Here is a 23506-nt window from a genome sequence, read left to right as displayed (position 1 = left end):
GCTAGGGCTTTGATGTCCATAAGTCCTATGTCTGTTAATAGTAGACAATGCATTGGTAGATATGTATGCTAAGTATGACTAGCCTACAAAAACACAAGGAGTGTTTAACATTCTTCCACTTCAAGACCTATGGTAGAGAGTCCAATCACATTTGGGAGTGGCATAGCTATGTCATGAAATAGTTAGTTTTGTAAGAGGACTAATGTGGAACTTGACTTATATGCGCATTGTAAAATATTATTATTATCAAACAACTTGGCAATGTAAGCAGAGAGGATGCCTTAAATCATTTTTCAAGCTAGAAGTACTTAAAACCAGGAAAAAAATACATTTCAAGTTGGCTGAGTGGCTCAAGTCAAATGAACTTATGAAGATTTTTTGACTTGGACTTCGCAACTTTCTTCTGATAGAATCCAGAATCCAGATACTGTTTGTCTGATACTGTTCTGTTAATATAATTACAGTTTCCCTATATATAAAAAAACAAAAAGGCCACAAAAGAAGGATAGAGAGATCTATTTCAGCATAGCTTTTAATTCACACATCAAAGGATAGCAAACTATAAAACTGAAAATTACAATTGAAGCCAAACTTCATCACAATTAATTCCCAAAAATTTGAATTGAATTGGATCTATGCAACAAAAGCTACACACCATCTTTTGATGGATTCTTTTATACATAAAGCCCAAGACTGATGTTCTAGCAGAGTAGCCCCTGCAGCTGCTTAAGAGACATATTATCGGCAACTACTCCCAGTATTTATTTACGCACTAATCTTGGGATTAGTCCCCAAAAGAGTAAGGTTGTTAACAACTAAGAGGTGTCTGTCCCACATGGGTAGTGAGTTAATCTTTTGTCAAAATTTGTGCCCAAAATGGGTAGAGAGCAGCTTATCAACGTGCCCTTGTGAATATTTAATCTCTGAACAAAATGGGAACAGCATCTAAGAGTGTGGATGTTTAATACCAGAGGTTTGTGCCCCGAAAAGGGTCATTAGGAGAAAGATTAGTGCTTGATTGTTGATTAGTGCCTGGAATGGGTTTCAAGGCCTCTCTCTCTGTCAGAATTTCGGCGCCAAACAGGGAGTATGCTTGGCAGGTAGAGAGGAGGCAAAACCACCATCTCATTTTGTCTGATGCACTACGGGCCTGTTCACGCGGCAGCCTCGTGGGAACCAGGGCCACCCTGGAACTGCCTTCCCGTTTGGCCAAATTTGAATTTTCAAAGGGCCAATTTCCACGCATCGCAAGTTCGCAACCGCAATAAGGAACGCAAAAGCCCTGCTGTCCCTATTTCTCCTCTTAAAGCCCTGCTGCCCCTGCAGTCCCTCAGCGGGACCGGGCTCTTACTAACAGCAGCCGGGTTTCAGTTTGCAAAATCCGTGCGTGAACTTCAAAAAAACCAACCAGATTCCAACTTCCCTCCCGCGTGTGAACAAGCCCTATCAACACCAACCACTGTCGTTTGAGATGGATATTCCTATTTGCCACATGAAGAAACCTCTTTGCTCTGTTTTTGGAACATAGCGGGAGAATCTTTTACCCATTGTGGTGTCATTTCACACTGCCAACAGTGGTGTCATGGTCCCACACTTGATAGGCCTTCCTGGAGCCACCATCATCATCAAATGGGCCTTGGTGGAGCCCATCTAGCCCCCCGGTGGACTCTGACTCTCCTTGCAAAACTACCTCCAAATGAGGCCCTTCTGGGCTCCCATTATCACTCTCGCTCGCAGCACATGAGCTGCCCACAACTGACGCAGGGCTGCCTGCATTCTTTGATATTCCATCAGCATCACCTGATATCCCCCTTACATCCTGTGATAACCCACCAGCCTTACCTGATAGCCCACTAGTATTCTCTGATAACCCGTCAGCTTTCTCTGATAGCCCACTTAAATCATGTGATAACTTATCAGCATTCCCTTGGCCAGTTGCATTCTCAGATACCTCCTTTGCATCTCCTGACAACCCCTTTGCATTCCCTGATAGCCCACCTAAATCCAAAGACATTCCATTGTCTTGGCCATTTGCATTCTGCATTATGCAATTTGGATCTGCTGATAAGCCATTGGCATTTTCTGAAAGCCCACTTGAAACCAGGGATATCTGGTCATTAGCTTTCTCTAGTAACCCATTTGCATCATCTGATAATAAGCAGTCTGCTTTCGCTGATAGCCTATTTGAGTTATGTGATAATTCATCATCTTGGCCGTTGGACGACCTTGCTGCATTATCTGATAGCCCATTTTCACTCCTAGATAGCCTATTTGGCTTCTGTGATAGCCCATCATTTTGGCAATTGGATAGCCTTGTCACGTTATCTGACTGCCCATTTGCGCCCCTTGATATCCCTTTTGATCTCTGTGATAGCCCAACATTTTGGCCATGTGAAAACTCTCTTGCTTTGTCTGAGAAACGCTCTGCATCTCGCAATGAACCATCATATTCCTCATCATTTAAACGACTCGGTGAACGTGAAAAAGGGCTAGCTGTAGCAGCCTGTGACAGCCCCTCACCCTGGCCTTGTGAAGAGCCCTCACAAGGAGGAACCATTAGAGATTGGGTACTCAAATCAGCTTCATTTTTACACACATTTTCCAGCTTGATTTTACTCAAATCAAGCTCATTACACAAGTTTGCCAATTTCCCTAGCGACTGACAGCCCATGTCAGTGTTTAAACGAGGCAATATACTCTTACTGAAACTAGCTTCCATATAAGCTGCCTTGGACAATTTGCTTTGATTTTCTCCCTGCTCTTCATCACCCCATTGCCCACCGTCATTTCGCCGGTAAGGCTTGCTACAGAATTGCTCAGGCCATTCTAATCTGTTTATGGGGACTTCTGATGCTGCACTGTTATTGTTGCTGCTTTCTGCATTTGGCAGGCACAGTGTGCTTTCCTTCTCCATCTGGTTATCTTCACTACTATTGAGTTGTGGTGGTAGGCTATGCATTTTCCTTCTTCTGGCCAGCTCTCCAGTAGAAAGGAAGGTGGTGCTAGTGCAGATGCTGTTCACATCATATCTACTGATGTCAAAGTTGGTGACTGCATTCGGGCCCCTAAACTTGATTGCAGCAACATCATAAGCTTCTGCAGCTTCTTCTTGTGTACCTGAAACACAGTGTAATTTCAAATTTGATCATTTATGAAATGATTTTATAATTTTAAGGAAACGAATTTAGAACATTATGAAACAAGCATGATTTTATGAAGTAAATTTATATTTGTTAGTGAGCATAGGCAGTCATCGTTCATTTTCTTCTAGATAATGTTTGTTAATGTGCATGACTAAGTTGCAATTAATTTTGAAAACTTTTTATTTAAAAAAAACTTACTGTAAGTGCCTAAGTATAAATCCTTGCTTCCTGCAACTCTTCCTATCCGAGCTTGCCATCTACCTTGCTGGTGATGCCTGTTCCCCCCCCCCCCCCCCCCCCAAAAAAAAAAAAAAACCACTTAAAAAATTCGCTGATAAAATTTTGAACCCATACATCATTATTTAAAAAACTTCTTTTTTTATCAACGAAAAGAAAAAAGGAAAATTATACAAGAAAACGCTTGAATGCAGATTTTTGTCTAATTCTTCCAAGAGAAAATTTAAAGATAAATTCCTTTTCAGCAGGGGAAAAACAAAATCCACAGAAATAAACACCAAAAAAAAAAATAGGAAACCTCGTCACTCCTCGGTATGCAGAAGCTCCTCTAGAAAAACCGGTGCTTTTTCTGCACAGGCACGTAACTGAATGAAAACCCAAAAACAAGCTTTTGCTAGCTCAAGCATGCTCTGTATTCTAATAAATGTCACAAGAAAACTAAGTGCTTTACATTTAAGCATGCTCTGTATTCTAATAAATGTCACAAGAAAACTAAGTGCTTTACATTTAAGTTTTTGAACTTTCCGTACCTCCTCAATGATGCTACAAACTCTTGCCTGGTCATGTTTTTCATCTCTTCCATCTCCCTCTCATATGTGCTCACCTGCGTATGCATACAATGCATTAGAGATCTGATGACAGAAGTTAGAAGTTGTTTTTTTTTTTAATCAGTAATTCTTTGTACGGTTTAGATTACACAAGTATGACCTAATGCATTATTTTTTAATCAGTAATTCATTGTACAGTTTAGATTACACAAGCATGATCTAATACAAGCCAAGACTAGTATTATACAATATATACATACAGGTAAGGTTACATGTGATCATGCAGGCCTGGTTGAAGATTACATGTGTGTGTTGCATGTCGCTACATGCACGCATGCATATGCATACATGCATCCCTAAATAATATACATGCATGCATGCACACATGCACACATGCACACGCACGCTCACGAGCGCGAGCGCACACGCACGCACGCATGTATATATATGTGGCGCGTGCAACAGAGCTATAATCGCATATACCATGCAGGCCTGGTATATACAGGTTTGAGAATTGTGCTGATTTACAAATTTGCTAGAGACTTTGTAATGTATTGGCAGGCAGTAGCAAACAAAAAATTAATCACCGGGAAATTGATGTGGCTGGATGGACCCCAATACTTGAGTGCTGCTAGGTCGTACGCCCTGGCTGCTTTGTCTTCTTTATCATAACCACCTACAATTGATTGTGTCTTGATGGTGTTAGCAAAACTATGAAATTAACTGCAAATAAATGAAATGTGGCACAGCTCAACATACCCAAATAAACTGGGGAAGGACGCAATTCCAAAACCACATGCCAAAGTTCACAAAAGCTTTATTAGTAGAGCATTAAATCATCCAAAACCTCACATTCTAGAAGCACCATGTCTTCCTCCTCAACATACATAAATGTAGAAACACATGTGCAAATGTAGATTTAAGTATACATATATGATTAGCATACATGCGTAATGTATGATAGATGTATGCACGCATGCATGCATGTATGTGCTTACATATTTATTAAGAAAGTATGTATGTAGGTATGTAGGTATGATTGTATGTGTACCTGTAGATTTAAGTATAAATTTATATGATTAGCATGCATGCGTAGACACGATCCCACATCTGTGTCTGAGCCTCCCGGTCCTTTCGGATCGACGGTAACTCCCCTTCCTCTACTTCCGGCCGTGGAACACCAACAACGACGAAATCAACGAGGTCGTAAGACTCCAAAACAGATTCCATCATAACCTTCCATATGCCGTAGTTGCTCCCGTCCAACTGACGGTCCACCGGGAACGTGGGGAGTGTCGGGATCTTCACATGCCTCTCGGCCATCTCAAACAAATCTGCCATTGCGAGGATGTACTCTGACAAGGGTGGGTGGGTGGGAACAAAGAAGAACTAATACCTGCAAGTGGCTGTCCAGCAAATCAGCCCGCCGTCCTCTTGCTTCTTCTCTTCCCGAACAGTCCCAAACAGTCCACCAATCAGCAACCTAATGCTCCCCCTCTTGCTCAGAAAAACTCCCAAGATCTATCACGAGCCTAGGGCTCTGATACCATGTCAGAATACGCAGCGGAGATGATGACCAGATCTGGGAACACAAGAGCAAAACGCATGCAGAAAAATACAGCACAAGAGAGAGAGAGAGAGATAGGCGTGTAACTCTGCTCTATATACATAAGAAGATCCCGAGGAATGATACAAAAATGGAATGGGAGACTGGGGGCCTATTTATATGGCCCCATATGCCAGTCGGCCTGTGCTACAGACAGCCGACTGGTCCTGAATCTCCACGACCAGCAAAAACAGCCAGTCGGCCCGGTGTCAGCAGTCGCCCATCTCAGAAATGGAGTCGTGGACCAGTGCCATCAGTCGGCCAGCTACTGGGTCCTCCTGCCACCTCAAGGCTGCCTCCCAAGCCACAGAAAAAATGGAAAAAATAGCGGAAAAATGCGGAGAGTGGAAAAAAATGATAAAACACCTCATAAGGGCGGGCACACCCACAACAAAGGCCCTGGTGTATAAAAATAGACAGGTGATGACTTCTAACAAAAACTAGGGCAAACTTGGCCACCATTCTCAACTCAGGCAAAATGGGCACAGTTGGGAAACCTTGTGACCAAGCTACACAGGTTCAATCTGCAAGCATGCAAAAATACAGAGAAGACCCTTAATAGCATATACATTTTCCTGACCTTCTACCGGCTATCTCCAAGATACACCATCTGTGGGAAGGTCTCCCTACTTTCATGCCGTGACAGTGGCCCTATTGATGACAAAAGCAAAGGTATAGTTGAGAAAATATATCCACTGATGCACCAATGAGGTGATGGCCCAAGTGGTGAAAGTGTTTGCCTAGAACCAGGAGGTCCTGAGTTCAAAACCCCACAAGGTGCTTCCTCGGCGGCATCGTCTACAGCAGATAAAATGCACTTATGGCAGGTGTGTACAGACGATGAAAAATGTTAACCACATGAGGATCTTGGGCCTAAAGCTAGTCGCAAAATATGTATATATATATATATATATATATACGCACACACTATATATACATATGCACACACTATGCTCGTGGGAAGGTGCTCTAATATTTTGATGCATGTACATATGTACTTAGTGTTGCACACATGTACGTATGACTGATTGTATATGTGTGTATACATGTATGTATGACTGTACGTGTGTATATATGTACGTGTAATATTTTGATGCATGTACATGCGTACTTAATGTTAGTACGTGGGTATGCTACATGCTTGCACACGCATTGAAACTGATGGGAATTTGCAATAAATGAAATTATGATGATTCCCATTGCCCGCAGCATGGGAGCGCACACATTTAATTTGCAACAAATGAGAATAACGATGATGAGATTTTCATTAAAAAATTAATGCTATATGGCGAGGTGGTTTCGTGATCACCTTGTCTACCCTTGCGCGTTTGACCCTCAATTCTGCAGCTATTATCCCATAAGTGAGCTTCATACCTTCCTGTCCACCTATGCCTGTCACAGAGAGTACTGGGTAAGACTAATACAGAAAGCTTCAAATGAATTCTCAAATCATGCTTCGAATGATTTCTTAGATCATCATATACACAGTACCTATGGGAATTCACATTATTTTAAGAAAAATAAAGCTGAGACCCACATATAAGGTCCAAAACAATTGCAGGCAATAGAACTCATTAATGCTGCTGGATTATTATTTTTTAAATGGTGAGCCCTACATGGCATAGATGCAAAGACATGTAGTATACTGGAGCACAAATAGTTGCTGCAACTATAGCTACAGCTTAGCAGCAGAAAAAGTCTTGAGATTCAACAAATTCATGGCTAGATGTAACACAACTCCATGTTATTTGATCATAATGCATTACAGACCAACATGGCTTCAGTGCATAGTGGTAGTCTGGTAGATCATTTGGAATACCTTGTTACACCTCTGTACTGTGATGTGCGCTGGCCGAATGTATCACTTGCTTTGCAAGCGGCATGCTTTTCACTGCCAGCTTTGATTGACACTCGTTTCCTTGATGTCACAAGGATGGGAGAGTCCACAGCTGAATGATTACTGACCACTAACTGGCCATTGTTAGGCTGTGATGCTGAGCCCATGGACAAAGAAAGTGACTGCAAATTTGCAAGAGCATTTCTTCCTGTTTTGTGGGCACCAGGTGGAGAGCTGATTAGGGCAAGTTCTTTCATTGCTGGAGCTGAAATAGGGTTTTCCCTGACCCAAGGCTGTAGAGCACTGCCCATCACATCGATGGTGCCATTACAGCTTCCATCACTCACCATGGCATTGGCCTGAGGTAAATGCAATGAGCAATTGATGTTGCCATTACTGCTTCCATTGCTCATCATGCCATTGGCCTGAGGCAATTGCAATGAGCATTCCGTCGACACGTTAATGTTGGCATTGCTGATTCCATTGCTCATCCCATTATTTATTGGTGATTGCAATGAGCAATCTTTGAACAGATTGACGCTGCCATGATTAGTTCCATTCCTCACCATAATGGCTGGAGGCAATTGTAATGAGCAGTCTTTAAACACATTAACATTGCCATTACTGTTTCCATTGCTCACCAATGCATTGCTATGAGGTGATTGCAACGAATAGTCCTTAAACAGATTGGTGTTATCATTGGTACAGAGTCTGACCATTGCATTGGCCGGAGGCAATTCCAATGAACAGCTCTTGAATAAATTGATGTTGCCATCACTGATCCCATTGCCCACAGTAGCATCAATATGAGGCAGTTGCAATGAACTGTCTTCACGCATATTTATGTTGCCAGTGCCGCTTTCATTGCTCACCATGGCATTGGTCCGAGGCGATCGCAATGAGCGATCTCTGAGCATATTAGTGTTGCCAATACAGCTTCCATTGCTCACCATTGCATAGGTTTGAGGCAATTGCAATAAGCAGCCTTTCAGCACATTTATGTTGCCATCACAGCTTCCATTGCTCACTGTCACATTCATTGGGCATGGTTGCAGTGAGCACTCTCTCGGCACGTTAGTGTTGCGTCCATTGCTCATCATTATTGCATTGATCTGCGGCAATTGCAATGAGCCATCTGTAAACAATTTCTCCTGTAAGCCGTGATGGTCCAATGGAAAGCTTAACATGTGCATATCTGTCTGGATAACCTTCTCCTCTTGAGTATCAATGCTTCTGTAGCCTTCTTGGAATGGGTGAGAAGAGATGGCACATCCCGGGACACGGAAAGATGGTGGCACTGGATCCGCCAGGCCAGTGGAAAGCGGCATGGTATTGATATCAACCTCAGAGCCTTCTTGACCATAGTCATAGACGCTTGCATGATCATCATCATATTGTCCGCCCAAATTGGCAACTCCAAGAAAGTCCTCTAATTTGGGTGCATTCTTTAACTTTGGTGGCCTCATGCTGATGGCCATATCATCACTAGCAGAGAAGCACGCCATACCTGTGTTGAATGTATATGCCTGTGGCTGCATTACTGTATCCAACTGCATGGCTCTGATTTCGAAGGGGTGAAGTGCCTTAAACTGCCAATCTACATTGTTTAATTTAGGTGTTAGCAGAAACCCACATGCATGCTTGACATTTACAAAATAGTAAGTGATCAAGGCTTTTACGAAAGCTGACTGAAAACTATGGGCAAGTTCTAACCAAGCTCAACACTGGCAAAGAGTGGAGTACTTAATTATCTGCAAGAACCTGTCATTGCCGAAAGATTGCATTGCTAAGCTGTAGAGGGGGAGCTAAGCAGCCAAAGCACAATTAATTCTAAGAAGGTTAGCTATGGAAGGGGTGAGTGGTTGCAGAAGGCATGCCTAGAAAATTAACCCATCTGCAAAGGGCTTTAGAGATTGGCTACTAAGTTAAACCATATGCATAATTAACTTAAATAAGCTTGCAAGGAAACCATCTGTATAACTAACAAAGCTTTGTTAAGGACAGCTAAGAACCATCTACAGAAATCTCTTTGCTGTGGGAGCCATATATGACCTATCACTACTACTTGAAGCATTCCATTTAAAAAGCAGGAGTTTCAAGAAACATGAGTTTATCAGGAGTAAATGCATGAGATCATATCTTCGCTGAATGGAGATGAGAAGTTTTAACGCAATGCAAGCACCTTAGCTTAAGATGAATTAATAAAGCACTTAAGCAAGACTTACCTCCACTGCTTGCTTCCATGATGTTGTCAGTGATGGCGCTATGAGGGCGATGATGATAAACATCATCATCATCAGGCCTCATGGCGGCTATCTCCAACATCTGCGCAGTGAAAGGCCCATGTAGTGTAGAGGGGGCATGACCATGTAGCACGCCATTGTCACGGCCATCATGATCCCCATAGCCAGTATCACCCATCCCTGCAGAGCTTAGCATTTGCGCAGACTCCATAGCCCGATATTGATGCGGAGACAATGAGAATCCCAGCCAATTGTTAATGGACCCCATTGCTAATTATAATACTTAATCCATCATTAACCTAAGGGTTTAGAGGATGATATTGGCTAATTGTTTGCGGACCTCACTGCTAGTACATAAGCATCATTAGCGTAGCGCTTGCTAATGTTTGGGGTTTAACAGAGTTAAAGAGTTTTGGAAGCTCTAAAAGCAGGATTCTAATCCATGATTAGTGATCGCAAATTAAGTCTAACAAGGGGTTTTGATGGGTTGAAATCGATCATATTGCCAAGATTGAGTGTATAAGCATTTAGCAATGGGTGTATAGGAGTCTAGATGGGTGAGTAACTGTAGAAGTAAAGGCAAGAACTTCGAGAGTGAGAGCTAATCCTCGATTAATGGAATGTAAGGGTGCCAAACTTGGATTAACAAAGGAATAATTACGGTGTTTAATACTCTGATTATGAAAGCGCACAGTAAAATGAATTGGGTGCGGCTCCACTTATAGTAGAGAATCGAATACACATTAGCCCTTGTACTAATAAGGCTTAGCGTTCTAATGACACAGATTAAATGGCTAGTGGAAGCTGGACGAGACCTATGCTTAACACGTAAAATAACAAGCATTAGCGAGTAATGAGGTTTATGCATCTGTTAGATATCCAATCGATAAATGCCCAGTGCACATGATTATTAATTACCAACCTTTGGTATGCAAAACTAGCCATAGTGACACTCCTCAAATCAAGTGAACTAAGCGCGCTTTTTGAGCTGTTAATCAATGAAGAATCGTGCACGCTTTGATGATACGATAGATTACTAGAATCATAGTAGTATATCATGGAAATTTAAGCGTTTTTGGCAGGCAAACGCCGCCACGCACGTGCCAGCAATTGAGGTGGTGCTGAGGGAAGATATAGAAAGAGAGTGCGCGTTCTGATGAAGAGGCTAGGAGAGGGGAGAGAGCAGTAGGCCCATAGATAGGGGTAGAGAGAGAGAGGAGAAGTACGAGTACTATGAGAGAAGTAGAGAGCTCAGAGCGGAAGAGAGAGAACTAGAGAGAGAGAGGAGGAGTAGGCCCTAGGCCTAGGGGATGAGAGAGAGAGAGAGAGAGGAGGCGAGGCGAGCCGGACAGTGGACTCAGCGTACGTATAGAGAGTGCATGTACATACTCCTGCATCTAGCGGACAAAATGGGTACCAGCCGGTCGCCTGCCCGGTGGACTCTCGAGTCTCTGTGCAGTCTACGCCGCTGCCGGCAGCAGAAACGCCATTGAGTGCGCTCCCGTGCAGTCACAGACTCCCTACCTAGTCTAAGCTCTTGTTGAATCCTTCAAAGTTCCCGCCCTCCCATCCCTGCCTCACTGACACCCGGCAGTCAGTCGCACTAGCTCCGGTCGCTGGCCTTGGATTCGTCTGTTCTTCCCCTTTCAAAATACGTGCATTATAATGATGGCTTCCGAGGACCTGTTCCCACGCACACCACCCGTGGCCTAAGCATAGCTCAGTTCATTAAACTAAACGTAACCCAAAAGTGGGTCCACACGTACTGATTTCCAACCACTGGTGGGCTAGTAACGCGCGCATTTCTTCTCCGTGTGAACACCTCCTAAGCCTCGCTCTACAAGCTTCCATGCAAGCTTGTTGTTGTTGTCAGCACTATAAACTCCGACCAATATCTTCATCTTCTATAATTCCTCAGGTCCCTCTTCTATACTCTTCTATGCTATTTCCCTTTCTTCTCTTCTTCTAATAACTATACTATTACTATACTTCCTCTATACTATTGCCCTTTCTTCTCTTCCTCTAATACTACTCTTTTATACTATTACTACTACTATTAAAAGAATTCATAGAATATTTTATTCCTAGGTTTTTATGTTATGAATTCTAAATCTAGAAATCGTAGCTTACTTTACGCGTATGCGAGTGAATCCGTACATGCATGGGAGTATTGGTTGCATCCTCTTGATGATGTATGATTACTTATATTTTTAGTCAATAAATTGATGTAAGTACAAATCATTAGATATAATAATTGAAACGAGTTGGTGGTGGTCAGAAATATATTTTATGAGACTCAACAAACATGCGTGTCTAAAATAACTGTTAAGGTTGATTATTATTATAATTATCTTTATTCAAATTAAAATAATATAAGTATCAAAAGTAAAAATAAATATACTTAAATATTATATAATAATAATTTATGTATACTAAAAAGCTAATCAATAGAAAAAGTAAACTTTTCTTAAAAAAGACCCCTCCAAAGTAGTCTCTTTTTACATACAATTGAATTGAGTGCAACGGCCTGCCCGAGCGACAAGACGACGGGTTATAAACCGATACTATTCTCGTAATTTTAAGTATGAACTCGACTATATTCTGGCAAAAGACCAGAGAGTTACATCTGCTGCAAGTTACAAGCATGTACCTGCATATAGGGAGCCAAGATAGGCTAAGACAAGCAAATGTCTACAAAGAGTATCAGTTTCTTTCACTATTTTTCTTGTATGGTTTAACTATTTCATAAGTGTATGAGAGAGAGAGAGAGAGAGAGAGAGAGAGAGAGAGAGAACTCTTTCTATATTCTCTTTTCACCTTCGAAGAGTATCAGTTTCTTTCACTATTTTTCTTGTATGGTTTAACTATTTCATAAGTGTATGAGAGAGAGAGAGAGAGAGAGAGAGAGAGAGAGAGAACTCTTTCTATATTCTCTTTTCTCCTTCCAAGAGATTAATTGTACCAAATTACTTCATATGTCATTGAAATACTCATGTGTGAGGGGTATACATACCTTTCTATTGCCTTCATAGAACTTATGGGATGTTAAGAGGCTCTTAGGTACCCATCTTTGTGTAGGTTTTTGCCTCGTGAGTCGTCCCCTTTGAACACTCCCCGCCACCAGCTGTTGCAACCAAACTTTCCTTAGAAAAACACATATACCAAATGCTCCCTCCAGCGTTCTGGTGTAAGACAGTCCTTTAAGAAAACAGGGTTTCTATGCAAGTTTTCAGTTTTGATTTTCTTTTGAATACAATGAGTATATCTTAAATCCGTATCCCAAGACTTTTTGATCGTAGGTCTGAATTCCAAATAGAATCCCTCGAATTTTGTAACCTTGATCCTCATATCAAAATCAAAGGGTCTCAACTTAGTTTCAAATTTGGTGGGTGATTTGAGTGTATTTTTCTTGAACGGGTCACATCGTCTTTCCTTGAAACTGACGAAGAGGTTGGTCATGGTCAAAGTCTGATTCTGGATTCGAGTCTGGTAAGGTTCTTCCTAAACTACCTTTCTCGAAAGGGGTGATATTTCAATTACTTGGTGTTTATGTCTATGTTTTATTTTCTTGCAAATTATCATTTGAAGTGAAAATTTGATTATTTTGAGTTCAATTTGTTCCACTTTGTGACAAAGAGAGTGAGAGAGAGAGGGGATTAGATTAGTGGATTAGAGAGGCACAGAAAGGTAGAGAGAGTTAGAGAAAGATACAGAGAGTGTGAGTGTTAAGAGAGATAGGTTGGCTAGTTTGAGAGAGTTAGAGAGTGTGAGCGTTAGAGAGAGAGAGAGAGAGAGAGAGAGAGAGAGAGAGAAAGAGAGAGAGATGGCCAATTCAAGAGAGTTAGAGAGAGTAAGAGAGATTAAAGAGTTAAAGAGAGAGCTAGAAAAAGCTAGAGAGAGAGAGAGAGTCTAACTCAGACTCTCTCTCTATAACTTACTCTTGAGTTAAAGAGAGAGAGAGAGAGAGAGAGAGAGAGAGAGAGAGTAGTCTAAAGAGAGAATTAGAGAGAGAGAGAGAGAGAGAGAGTTTAACTCTATCTTATATTCTCTCTCGATAACCTACTCTCAAGTTAGAGAATTAGAGAGAGAGAGAGAGAGAGTTTAACTCTATCTTATATTCTCTCTATCTTATATTCTCTCTCGATGACGATAACCTACTCTCAAGTTAGAGAAAGGTAAAGAGAGTGAGTTACAGAGAGAGTGGTGAGTTAAAAAGAGAGAATTAGAGCAAGTGAGTATTAGAGAGCGCGAGAGAGAGAGAGAGAGAGAGAGAGAGAGAGAGAGAGAGAGAGAGAGAGTCTCTCTCTCTATAACTTACTCTCGAGTTCGACAAAGGTAAAGAGAGTGAGTCAGAGAGAGACAGAGAGAGAGAGAGAGAGTGGCCAGTTCGAGAGTTAGCGAGAAAGAGAGAGTGAGTTAGAGAAATGAGTTAGTGTGTGTGTGTGTGTGTGTGTGTGTGTGTGTGTGTGAGAGAGAGAGAGAGAGAGAGAGAGAGAGAGAGAGAGAGTTGGCTAGTTCAAGAGAAAAAGAGAGAGGAAGAGAGATTGAGAGAGTTAAAGAGAGAGAGAGTTAGAAAAAGAGAATTAGAGAGTGTGAGTGTTAGAGAGAGAGAGAGAGAGAGAGAGAGAGAGAGAGAGCCAATTCAAGAGAAATAAAGAGAGTTAGAAAGAGAGAGAGAGGGAGAGAGGGAGAGAGGGAGAGAGAGAGAGAGAGAGAGAGAGTTGGCTAGTTCAAGAGAAATGGAGAAAGTAAGAGAGATTGAGAGAGGGATAGTGGGTTTGTGTGTGTGTGTTAGAGAGTTAGAGAGAGAGAGAGAGGGAGAGAGGGAGAGAGAGGGAGAGAGGGAGAGAGAGAGAGAGAGAGAGAGAGTTGGCTAGTTCAAGAGAAATGGAGAAAGTAAGAGAGTTTGAGAGAGAGATAGTGGGTTAGATTAGAGGATTCCAAGGTGCACCATATGGCAGCTCCCCCTTTCTTCTCTTCTATATATATATATATATATAATTTACGAGTTAAATGGAGAAAGTAAGAGAGATTGAGAGAGAGATAGTGGCCGGTTAGATTAGAGGATTCCAAGGTGCACCATATGGCAACTCCCCCTTTCTTCTCTTCTCTATATATATATATATATAATTTACGAGTTAAATTAGAGGGTTAGAGAGCTAGAAAGAGATAGAGATAGTGACAAATAGAAAAAGTTAGAGAGAGAGAGAGAGGATTAAAAAGAGAAAGAGTTAGAAAGTGAGTTAAAGAGAGAGAGAGAGAGAGAGAGAGAGAGAGAGAGAGAGAGAGAGAGAGTGAGTGAGAGAGAGAGTGTGTGTGTGTTTGTTAGAGGGGTTGGCCAGTTAAAGAGAGTTAGAGAAAGCTAAAGAGAGTGGGTTAGAGAGAGAGAGAGAGAGAGAGAGAGAGAGAGAGTATGTGTGTGTGTTAGAGAGAGAGTTGGCCAATTTGAGAGAAATAAAGAAAATTAGAGAGAGTAAGAGAGATTGAGAGAGAGAGAGTTTGTGTGTGTGTGTGTGTTAGACAAAGAGTTGGCTAGTTTGAGAGAAACAAATAAAATTAGAGCAAGTAAAAGAGAGTTAGAGAGTTAGAGAGAGAGAAAGAGAGGAGCCATTCGTGTAGACAAATTTTCCATCCGAGTAGTGGAGAATTCGCGATCACGGCCAAGCGCAAATTTATAGCTTGTATAATGTTTGTGTTTGCCCTAATTTCTTTGTGGGTGATGAGCCTAAAGTATATCCACCGGCCATGCTGGAGTTTCACCCCCCTTTTGGAGCCATTTGTATAGACAGATTTTCCATCCGGCTAGTGGATCTTCTCCTCTTTATTTGCAGGGCTGAAACATAACTCTTTATTCTCCTTCTGGTGGAATCATTAATTTTCAGTGTTGAGTAGTGGAAATGAGTCACGGAACCATAGATATGGACTTTGTAGAGGCACATGTCTCAACAAAAGATGAAAAGAAGTTTGAGGGTGGAGGGCCTGAGCCTGAGCCTGAGCCTGAGCCTGAGCCTGAGCCTGAGCCTGTGAGCATGAGAGCCTGAGCCGGAATTTTAGGCTAAAAGGCAAAGATTGATCGAAGGTGAATATGAAAGGAAGGATGTTGGTCGGATGCTTTAGGATACCTTGATTCTTGATGCACCTTAGGAAGGGAACAATGAGGTAGCTTTTGACTTTTGAGTTGCACAAGCTAATCAAATTTTGCAGCCATATGTAATGGCAAATCATGTTTGGGCTACCAAGGTTCCAATAGAGGAAGTGGTAGATGCCCAAGTGGAAACATGGTGGTTTGTGGCACAAGTGGAATCCTTTCATAAAAAGGCTACATTTTTCTTTTTACCGAAAAATTTTGATTCTTCAACAGGATTACATATTGGTTATATGATTTATTAGATGAGCTTCAACACGATTACAGATTGGTCACATGATTTATTAGATGTGGAGAAGATCTTTGTGACGATCCTAGAGCATTCTGTGAGGTCCTATTCTCATCCAAAGAAGTTTGAGATTTGGTTATGCAGAAAGTCCCATTATTTCTAGATGGACAGTTGGTGCATGTTGTACCCTGGCACCCTTTGGAAAAGTATAGAGATATGTTTTGCCAGGCATGCCCTATTTGGGTTAAGGGTTGTAGACTTTCCATTAACAATGTGGGAATTGTTACCGTTGACCATGTGTACTATTGGGGAGGTGTTGGTGGAGCCTAGAATGTCATCCAAGAATAAAAATAGGGTTTGCATTCTGTGGGATATTGGGAGCCCCGACCCCAAAACAACAATTGAGGTTATGTGTGGATGGATTTAACCTTTTGTATTTCAAATTAAAGTGGGGATTGTTTGAGGCCATTGCTTCCGTTGTGGGGAGATGGGTCATTTCATTTCAGAGTGTCTAGAGGGGGTGAATACTCAACCTGAATACTCAACCACAACCGAATGTGTCTTAAGGTCCAACTTATAAGGATACATTAGCTCCTGATTTTCCATTTGGTTTGAATATAGAGAAAGGCAAACAAGTAGCAAAACAAAGTGCACAAGTGGTAGATAAAGGTAAACAAGTTTTGGCAGATACTAAAGATAGACCTTGGCTTGTGGTGGTGGCGAAGAGAGGTGCTCACCAGACAGCTACTTCTAGTGGTAATCAAAATATGGATGCTAGTCATGGTGCCTCTTCATCATTTCGTCCTAGTTGATGTTGATTCATGGGCTTTGTTGGCATGGATTTATGCAAGGATAAATGATAAGTTTGTGTATTGGAAATCTCGGAGTTGGCCTATGCATGTTCGGCTCAAAGTGGCACAATCCATTATGATTAGCGTAATATCTTTTTTCTTGCCTTTATTGCCATGGATGGGCAATTTATGCTTTGCATTAGATACAACAACCAATTAGATTTACGTTATGGAAAAGAGCAGGAAATAAGCCAGGGCAGACGTGGATTTCTTGGGAACATGTTACTACTCCGAAGAGGTGTGGATGGGCAGCCCTATTAGATGTCAGATTACATATGGTCGCTAGGAGATGACCTTTATTCTGTAAGATATGTGTGTATCTCAAGAGCCATGGGTGGTAATGGGCTAAGGCCCTCATAGAGGAGGTCGCACTTGTGCATGTGGTAATACTAGGATTGATTGTACATAGTGGGATGTAGTGAATGGTTCCCAATAGGTTCAAGTGGTGGCTTCACCTCTCCTCTCTCATTTGATGATCTCATGGAAGGATGTGTTGGCACACACTAAATGGAAGCCTTTAGATCAGCAGTTTGTAGTTAAATTCTATGGGTGGCAGGTGAGGTGGTGTTGGCTACTTCATAACTTCTAGAGTGGCCTAACAAACTTGTTGAGTGGCCAAAATTCAATAGAATGGCTCAATTGGGACTAATGAGAATTATGGATGCTTTGTTGTCATGTAGAGGTCGCTTACTATCTTTTTAAGTTCCACGTGGATATGTACAGTTATGGGAGAAGGTGAGGGCAGACCTTACACCATTTGGTGATATTCCTTAGTTGGAGGATCAGCAACCTTGGTTAGATTGGGTATTTAGAAAGCCTCAGGACATTGTCCAGTGTACAACAAATCAAGTGTACCATATGATGGTGAAAGATAAGCGCTGGATCACTGAGAAGGCTAATAGGGTGTGGAACATCATCAAAACTAGGGCATGGTGGAAGGACGTAATCTTACAGGGCTGGTGGTCTAAGATTCCATATCAAGGGAAGGTTTTCCTATGGGGCATGCTAGTTGGAGGCCTACCATTGGGAGACTAGTTGCAAAAGCGGTAGATTGCTTTTGGTAATTGTGTGTTTTATACTACATGCTTGGAAACATGCCTGCATCTTTTTATTTCATGTCCGGTGTGGCAAAGAAGGTGAGGGATTTCCTTTCTCGCATATGGATTCTGTTGGGACAGATAGGCTTGTAAAGGTTAAAGACTGGATTTTTGGCAAGATTTCGAATGGGCCGAATAACCCATAACATTCAGTTTTCTTTCATTTTTTCAAGTGGACAAGTTTGTGGCATATCTGGTTAACTAGGAATGCCTTCATATTTCATGCAATGGTGGGTATTACAGCTCACACATGCTACTATTGTACCAAGTCTCTTCCTTGCGATCAACTCATTTGGTGGAGAATGACATGGCTATATATTGGATGAGGGTACTCCTCAGGGGGTTCACCTAAAAATATATAAGTATAGCACGTGAGTTCAAATGAAGGGGTTTTTTATTTGAAAAGTTTAAAGTAAATTTATAGAATTACATTTATAGAAGGGGGTTTTTTGATCAATTCAAAAAAAAACCTGTAAGTCTATAAAGAAAAAGGAGTCATTTTATTAATGGAAAATTCACAAGTAAGGGGTTTTTTAAATACCCCTTGAACGCACGTGATACATAGGGTTTCTTAGTAGTGCACCCCCCTAGGGGTACTCTGAGCTACACCTATGGTTGGGAGTAATTGATGAGGTAAAGCTAGGACATCACATGGCGGCCATGGCGGCCATGCGGCCATGTGGCCATTTGTAAAGTAAATTTTGGTAATATATCTTCTATTACAAGAGAGAGAGAGAGAGAGAGAGAGAGAGAGAAGAGAGAATTTGTCAGGACAAGGGTAGGACAAGGCGGGAGTCGCGGGCGGTTCAGGGGAGTTTGGACATGTGTGGACGGCTAGGGCTATTTTAGTCTGCTAGGGTTCTTATATCCGATGGTCAGAGAGTTGCCCTATTCTCTTCTAGCATATTCACAGAGGTCTCATGGCTGATCTCGCACTAGTATCAGAGCAAGGCTCTTTCATCATCATCTTTCGCTTGTCTCTATGAATTCATAACAGGCTGCATACGACAACCATAGCTAAGAGGAGAGCAAGCTTTTCATCCTTCTCTTTTGTTCGCAACCACTATAGCAGCAGCAGAGCCGACCATAAGATTTCTCGAGCCGATGCACAAGCCCTAGCGTGGCTATTTTTAACATTGCACAGCAAGCTGCAACAATAGCTGGATAGCATCGCAACAGCCATACTATCTTTTCAATAGACGGCGCACCTCCCAACAGCCATATCTGACGGCTATTCTTAGTGTACCCGGCCACAAAAGCAGTAGTAGTGCCAAGTTTACATCAGTTGCCGCTAGCGTAACGCGGGCAGTGTTACGTACACTATTTCATTTCTGCCATTGCACCATATTTATGAACAAGAAGGTGTACACAACCCCGACAACATGCAGTCGTGCGACGTATAACATCCATATCATACGGCTAGGCATACACAGCCCCGACAACATGCAGTCGTGCGACGTATAACATCCATATCATACAGCTATTTTCAATAGCTGACAGTGCCTGCACAGCAGCAGAGCAAACGGTGCACGAGGAGAGTAATTAATCTTTTTTTCTCTCACAACAAAGTGGGCATATACAGTCACCATACCACAACCTCTATAGCCGACGAAGAGAGCACATATTCGTTATCTCTCTCAAAAACGAATACACTCTAGAAATGGTCGGCGTATAAGAGACCAGTTTGTAGCAACATATCGCTCTCGTATTGGGAAGGAGAGAAGTAGTACAGTCATCGGTTTGCTTTTTCTCCAATAGGGCTAGTTTTCCACGGGGTAAAATATTTACACAGCGGCCAATTTTTATTCACTCTCTCTCTCTCTCTCTCTCTCTCCCGTTAGTGTCCATAGAAAGGTTGTGGAGAAAAAGCCAACAGCTCTCTTTCTGTGTGAGAGAAACATCATCTCTCTCTCTCTCTCTCTCATTGGCGGAAGGAGAGAAGCAATACCACTACTCCAGCACCGAGGGGTGTCCCACAAGAGCAAAGAGTAATCAATAGCAAGATTAGCCGGTTTTGGTTAGGTATTCATTTTCATCTTGCACTCGAATTTGATTTGTTACCATGACCTCAGAAGATTCCGAGGACCTCGGCTGTCAGCAACATGTCGGTCATCCGTTTTTGGATACCAATATGGTTGATCTAGATGTGGGTGATCACAGATTTTGTGGATTTACATGGACATAATTTATTAGAATCGTGCACACATTGTATTGAGAAAAGGTTACTTGTTCTTTCTCAAAGTTTACAGACCATGCAAGAAGAAACTCTTAAGCGGTTGATCGCTATTCCAAGGTTTCGGAGTGTTCTATGGGCATCTACTCCTGGGGGCTCAACTCAAGACAGTGAAACGCCCGAGAACCAAGAAGTGGCAGCTATGCTCAAGAGCATGAAGCCTCTTTGTGTTCCGCGAGGAAGAGAAGGAATGTAATAAAGATACAGTAAACACTTTTTTACAAAAGTGGATGGACTTGCACCTTTTGAAGCTTTCTCTTGATGTTGTTCGCGTGCTCGAGGCAAGTCTCACGCTTGAGGGCAAGGCCTACAAGTGGTGGATGAGCCTTGGTGAAAGCGATTGACCTACGACATGGGCTGCTTTTGAGGAACTCTTTTGGAAAGAATTCTTACTTGAGAATGAGAAGGATCGCAATTGGGATGCTTGGTACGATTGTAAGATGGAAGGTCGTACGTTGACCCAATATATTTCTAAGTATCGCGAGATAATTCTCAAGCTCAAAGGTTTGGATGATTTTTAGAAAGTACGAGGCTTTCTGCATGGTTTAGATAATGAATATAAAAATAAGGTTAAAACTCAATATCCTAAAACTTTGGAAGAGGCCATAAAAAGTGCACAAATCTTTGATGATAATATTGAGAAGAAACACACGGCCAAGACACCTTGGGTTGGAGCATCCGACTTCCGTAGTTCTAAGGGGAACAAATGGAAGGAGGCTAAACAAGGTAATGATGTGGTTAAGAAGGCCAAGGGGTCCCTTGTCACTCCAAGATTATGGGCAAGCTAAAAAGGGAAAATTATGTTTTATTTACATGGCTACTGATCATGATAAAAAGAATTGTCCAAAGAACCGTGGCAAAGATGTCGATAAGGGTGGTAGTAAGAAGGCAATGCACACAATGCAAGTCTTGCCACTTGAAGCTTCTTAGAAGTCTTCTGAAGTTCAAGTATGCCATACTGACGCCATGCATGAGTGTTGTGTAACCTCTATGATGTGGATACCATCTTTCAGGCCTTATGATTTGGTTTGGATGCATGGACACATCAACAGATGAAGAGTTCATGTCATGATTGATGATGTGGCTACATATAGCTTTTTGAATTATCACTTGGTTAAAAAATTAAAAATTGCCTCAAAGCCCTAGTGATCATAAATACATGGTATCTCTTGCTAATGGGCATGATAAGCATGTATGGGGCACAGTGGTTCAGCAAGTACCACTCACTATTCAGGGACATGAAATGCACTTAGATTTTCAGGTTATGCGTATTACGAGAGTTGATGTTATTTTGGGTCATGAATGGTTATTTCATTTAGTACTATCTCTTTCTCGTAGTTATTTAGATAATACTTTTGATTTTGAGGTCAAGGGTAAACAAGTTTGTTTGTTGCAAGGTAAACGTGATGTGCCCCCATCTCCACTCATTTATTCTGCTGAAGTGGAACGCCTTGTACATACTCATGAAATAGAAAATATCTTTTTGTGTTACATGTCTCCTTCAGTTTTGTCTCATGATGATGCTAGTTGTGGTGGATTTAATTTCACTTTGAGCATTAAATCTCTCAATTCTATCATATGTGAACAACATGTTAGTGCTATGCATAATAATGAACAAACTCACATTTTTCCTAAGCTCACTCAACAAGTTTCTCTCTCTTTGCAAAGTCTTTTGCATGAATTTCATGATATGTTTCCAAGCGACTTGCCATCTGGTTTTCTCCCTGAGAGCAATATCCAGCATGCCATTGAAGTACTCAAGGGTGCAAAACCAGTCTGGAAGTAGACATATAGGCTTAGCGCTAGTGAAGCCAGTGAAGTAGAGCATCAGCTTGTTGATTACCTCGCCAGGGGCTTCATTAGGCCGAGCAATTCTCCCTGGGCATCACCAATTTTATTGGTGAATAAGAAAGATAGATTTATGCATTTATGCGTGGACCATCGTGGTTTGAATGCAATCATGATAAAGAATAAGTATCCATTACCACGAGTTGATGAGCTTTTTGATTAACTGCAAGGTGCGTAATACTTTAGCAAGATTGACTTAAGGTCAGGCTATCATCAAGTTTGCGTCCGTCCGCATGGTGGATGTTCCTAAGCTTTTCGTACAAGATTTGGGCATTATGAGTTTTTAGTTATGCTGTCTGGCCTAACTAATGCTCCAGCTATGTTTATGACACTTATGGATAGTGTCTTACACCCGTATCTTGGTCAATTCGTTGTAGTATTTCTTGATGATATTTTGATCTTTAGTCGCACCAAGGAAGATAATTTGCAACAGTGCTTAAAGATTCGTGTTTGAATTGCTAAGGCAAAACACACTTTATACACTAAAAGAGAGCAAGTGTGAGTTCTTTGACTCAAAGATCCATTATTTGGGTCACATAATTTCGGGTCACATAATTTCGGCCAAGGAAATCCAGATGGATCCTGCAAAAGTAGAGGCAATCCTTAAGTGGCCTCATCCAACCAATTTGGAGGAATTACATGTATTCCTTGGGTTGGCAGGGTTCTATCATAAATTCATCCGAGATTATGCTAAGTTAGTCGTTCCTATGATGGACAAATTAAAGGCTAAGGCTCACAAATTTGTTTGGGGTACTGACCAACAACAAAGTTTTGATCGCCTTAAGGTTGCCATAGCTACTGTACTTGTCTTGGCAATAGTAGATCCTAATTAACCATTTGTGGTTGAAACGGATGCTAGTTACCATGCAGTTGGTTCTGTGCTTCTTCAAGGAGGAAGATCGATGAAAGAAAGTAACAGGGGTGGGTTAGTCCCTCACCAAGGGAGTGGCTCATGAAGGAGTCACCACTTAGCATCTCACGGGAGAAGCTCACCATTGATTCTTGGAACAAATAACATTATCATGAATGAGCCATAATCCCATTTACATTGGTATTTATACTCCACCCAAGAGTTCACACCTACTTACTAGTTGTCCATGGCCTTGGGCCCATAATGCTTTCTTACAAACCATCCCTTCCCCAATGGTTTCGTCCTCGAAACCTCAAATGAATACCCCAAATTCGGAGAAGAATGTTCCATGTGGCTGAATTTACACCAACCCATATTGCTCTATCAATGCTTCATATCCCTCCAATGCTGAAATAGGTTGCCATGAAGCTTCTTCCTTAGGTAAACCCTTCCATTGAACAAGATACTCCACCAAGGTACGAGTGCAAAGTACCTTTTTCCTTGTACCCAAGATAGCTTCTGGAATGTATTCAATCATTCCCTCTTCATTCATTGGAGGTAACTCATCAACCATTTGATCGATCATACCCACATATCCTTTCAAGTGAGAGACATGAAACACATCATGAATCTTTGTTG

At 41.7% G+C, this 23506-nt stretch overlaps 1 protein-coding gene across 1 annotated transcript; it reads right to left on the bottom strand.

The window, feature by feature from the left end:
• Nucleotides 1-618: 618 nt before the first annotated feature.
• On the bottom strand, nucleotides 619-10178 carry LOC147624003 (uncharacterized). Its single transcript, XM_086820688.1, has 9 exons — nucleotides 9597-10178; nucleotides 7354-8968; nucleotides 6844-6926; nucleotides 4688-4696; nucleotides 4516-4604; nucleotides 3911-3984; nucleotides 3679-3729; nucleotides 3342-3418; nucleotides 619-3117 (listed from the first exon to the last, which is right to left on the bottom strand). The coding sequence occupies exons 1-9, from the start codon at nucleotides 9880-9882 to the stop codon at nucleotides 1556-1558; spliced, it is 3846 nt and encodes a 1281-aa protein (XP_086676814.1). The 5' UTR covers nucleotides 9883-10178; the 3' UTR covers nucleotides 619-1555.
• Nucleotides 10179-23506: the final 13328 nt, after the last annotated feature.

This window comes from Cibotium barometz, chromosome 26 (assembly GCF_041138505.1).
Source record: "Cibotium barometz isolate CiBa-2024 chromosome 26, ASM4113850v1, whole genome shotgun sequence".
NCBI lineage: Eukaryota > Viridiplantae > Streptophyta > Polypodiopsida > Cyatheales > Cibotiaceae > Cibotium > Cibotium barometz.
This window is presented reverse-complemented; position numbering and strand designations above follow the sequence as displayed.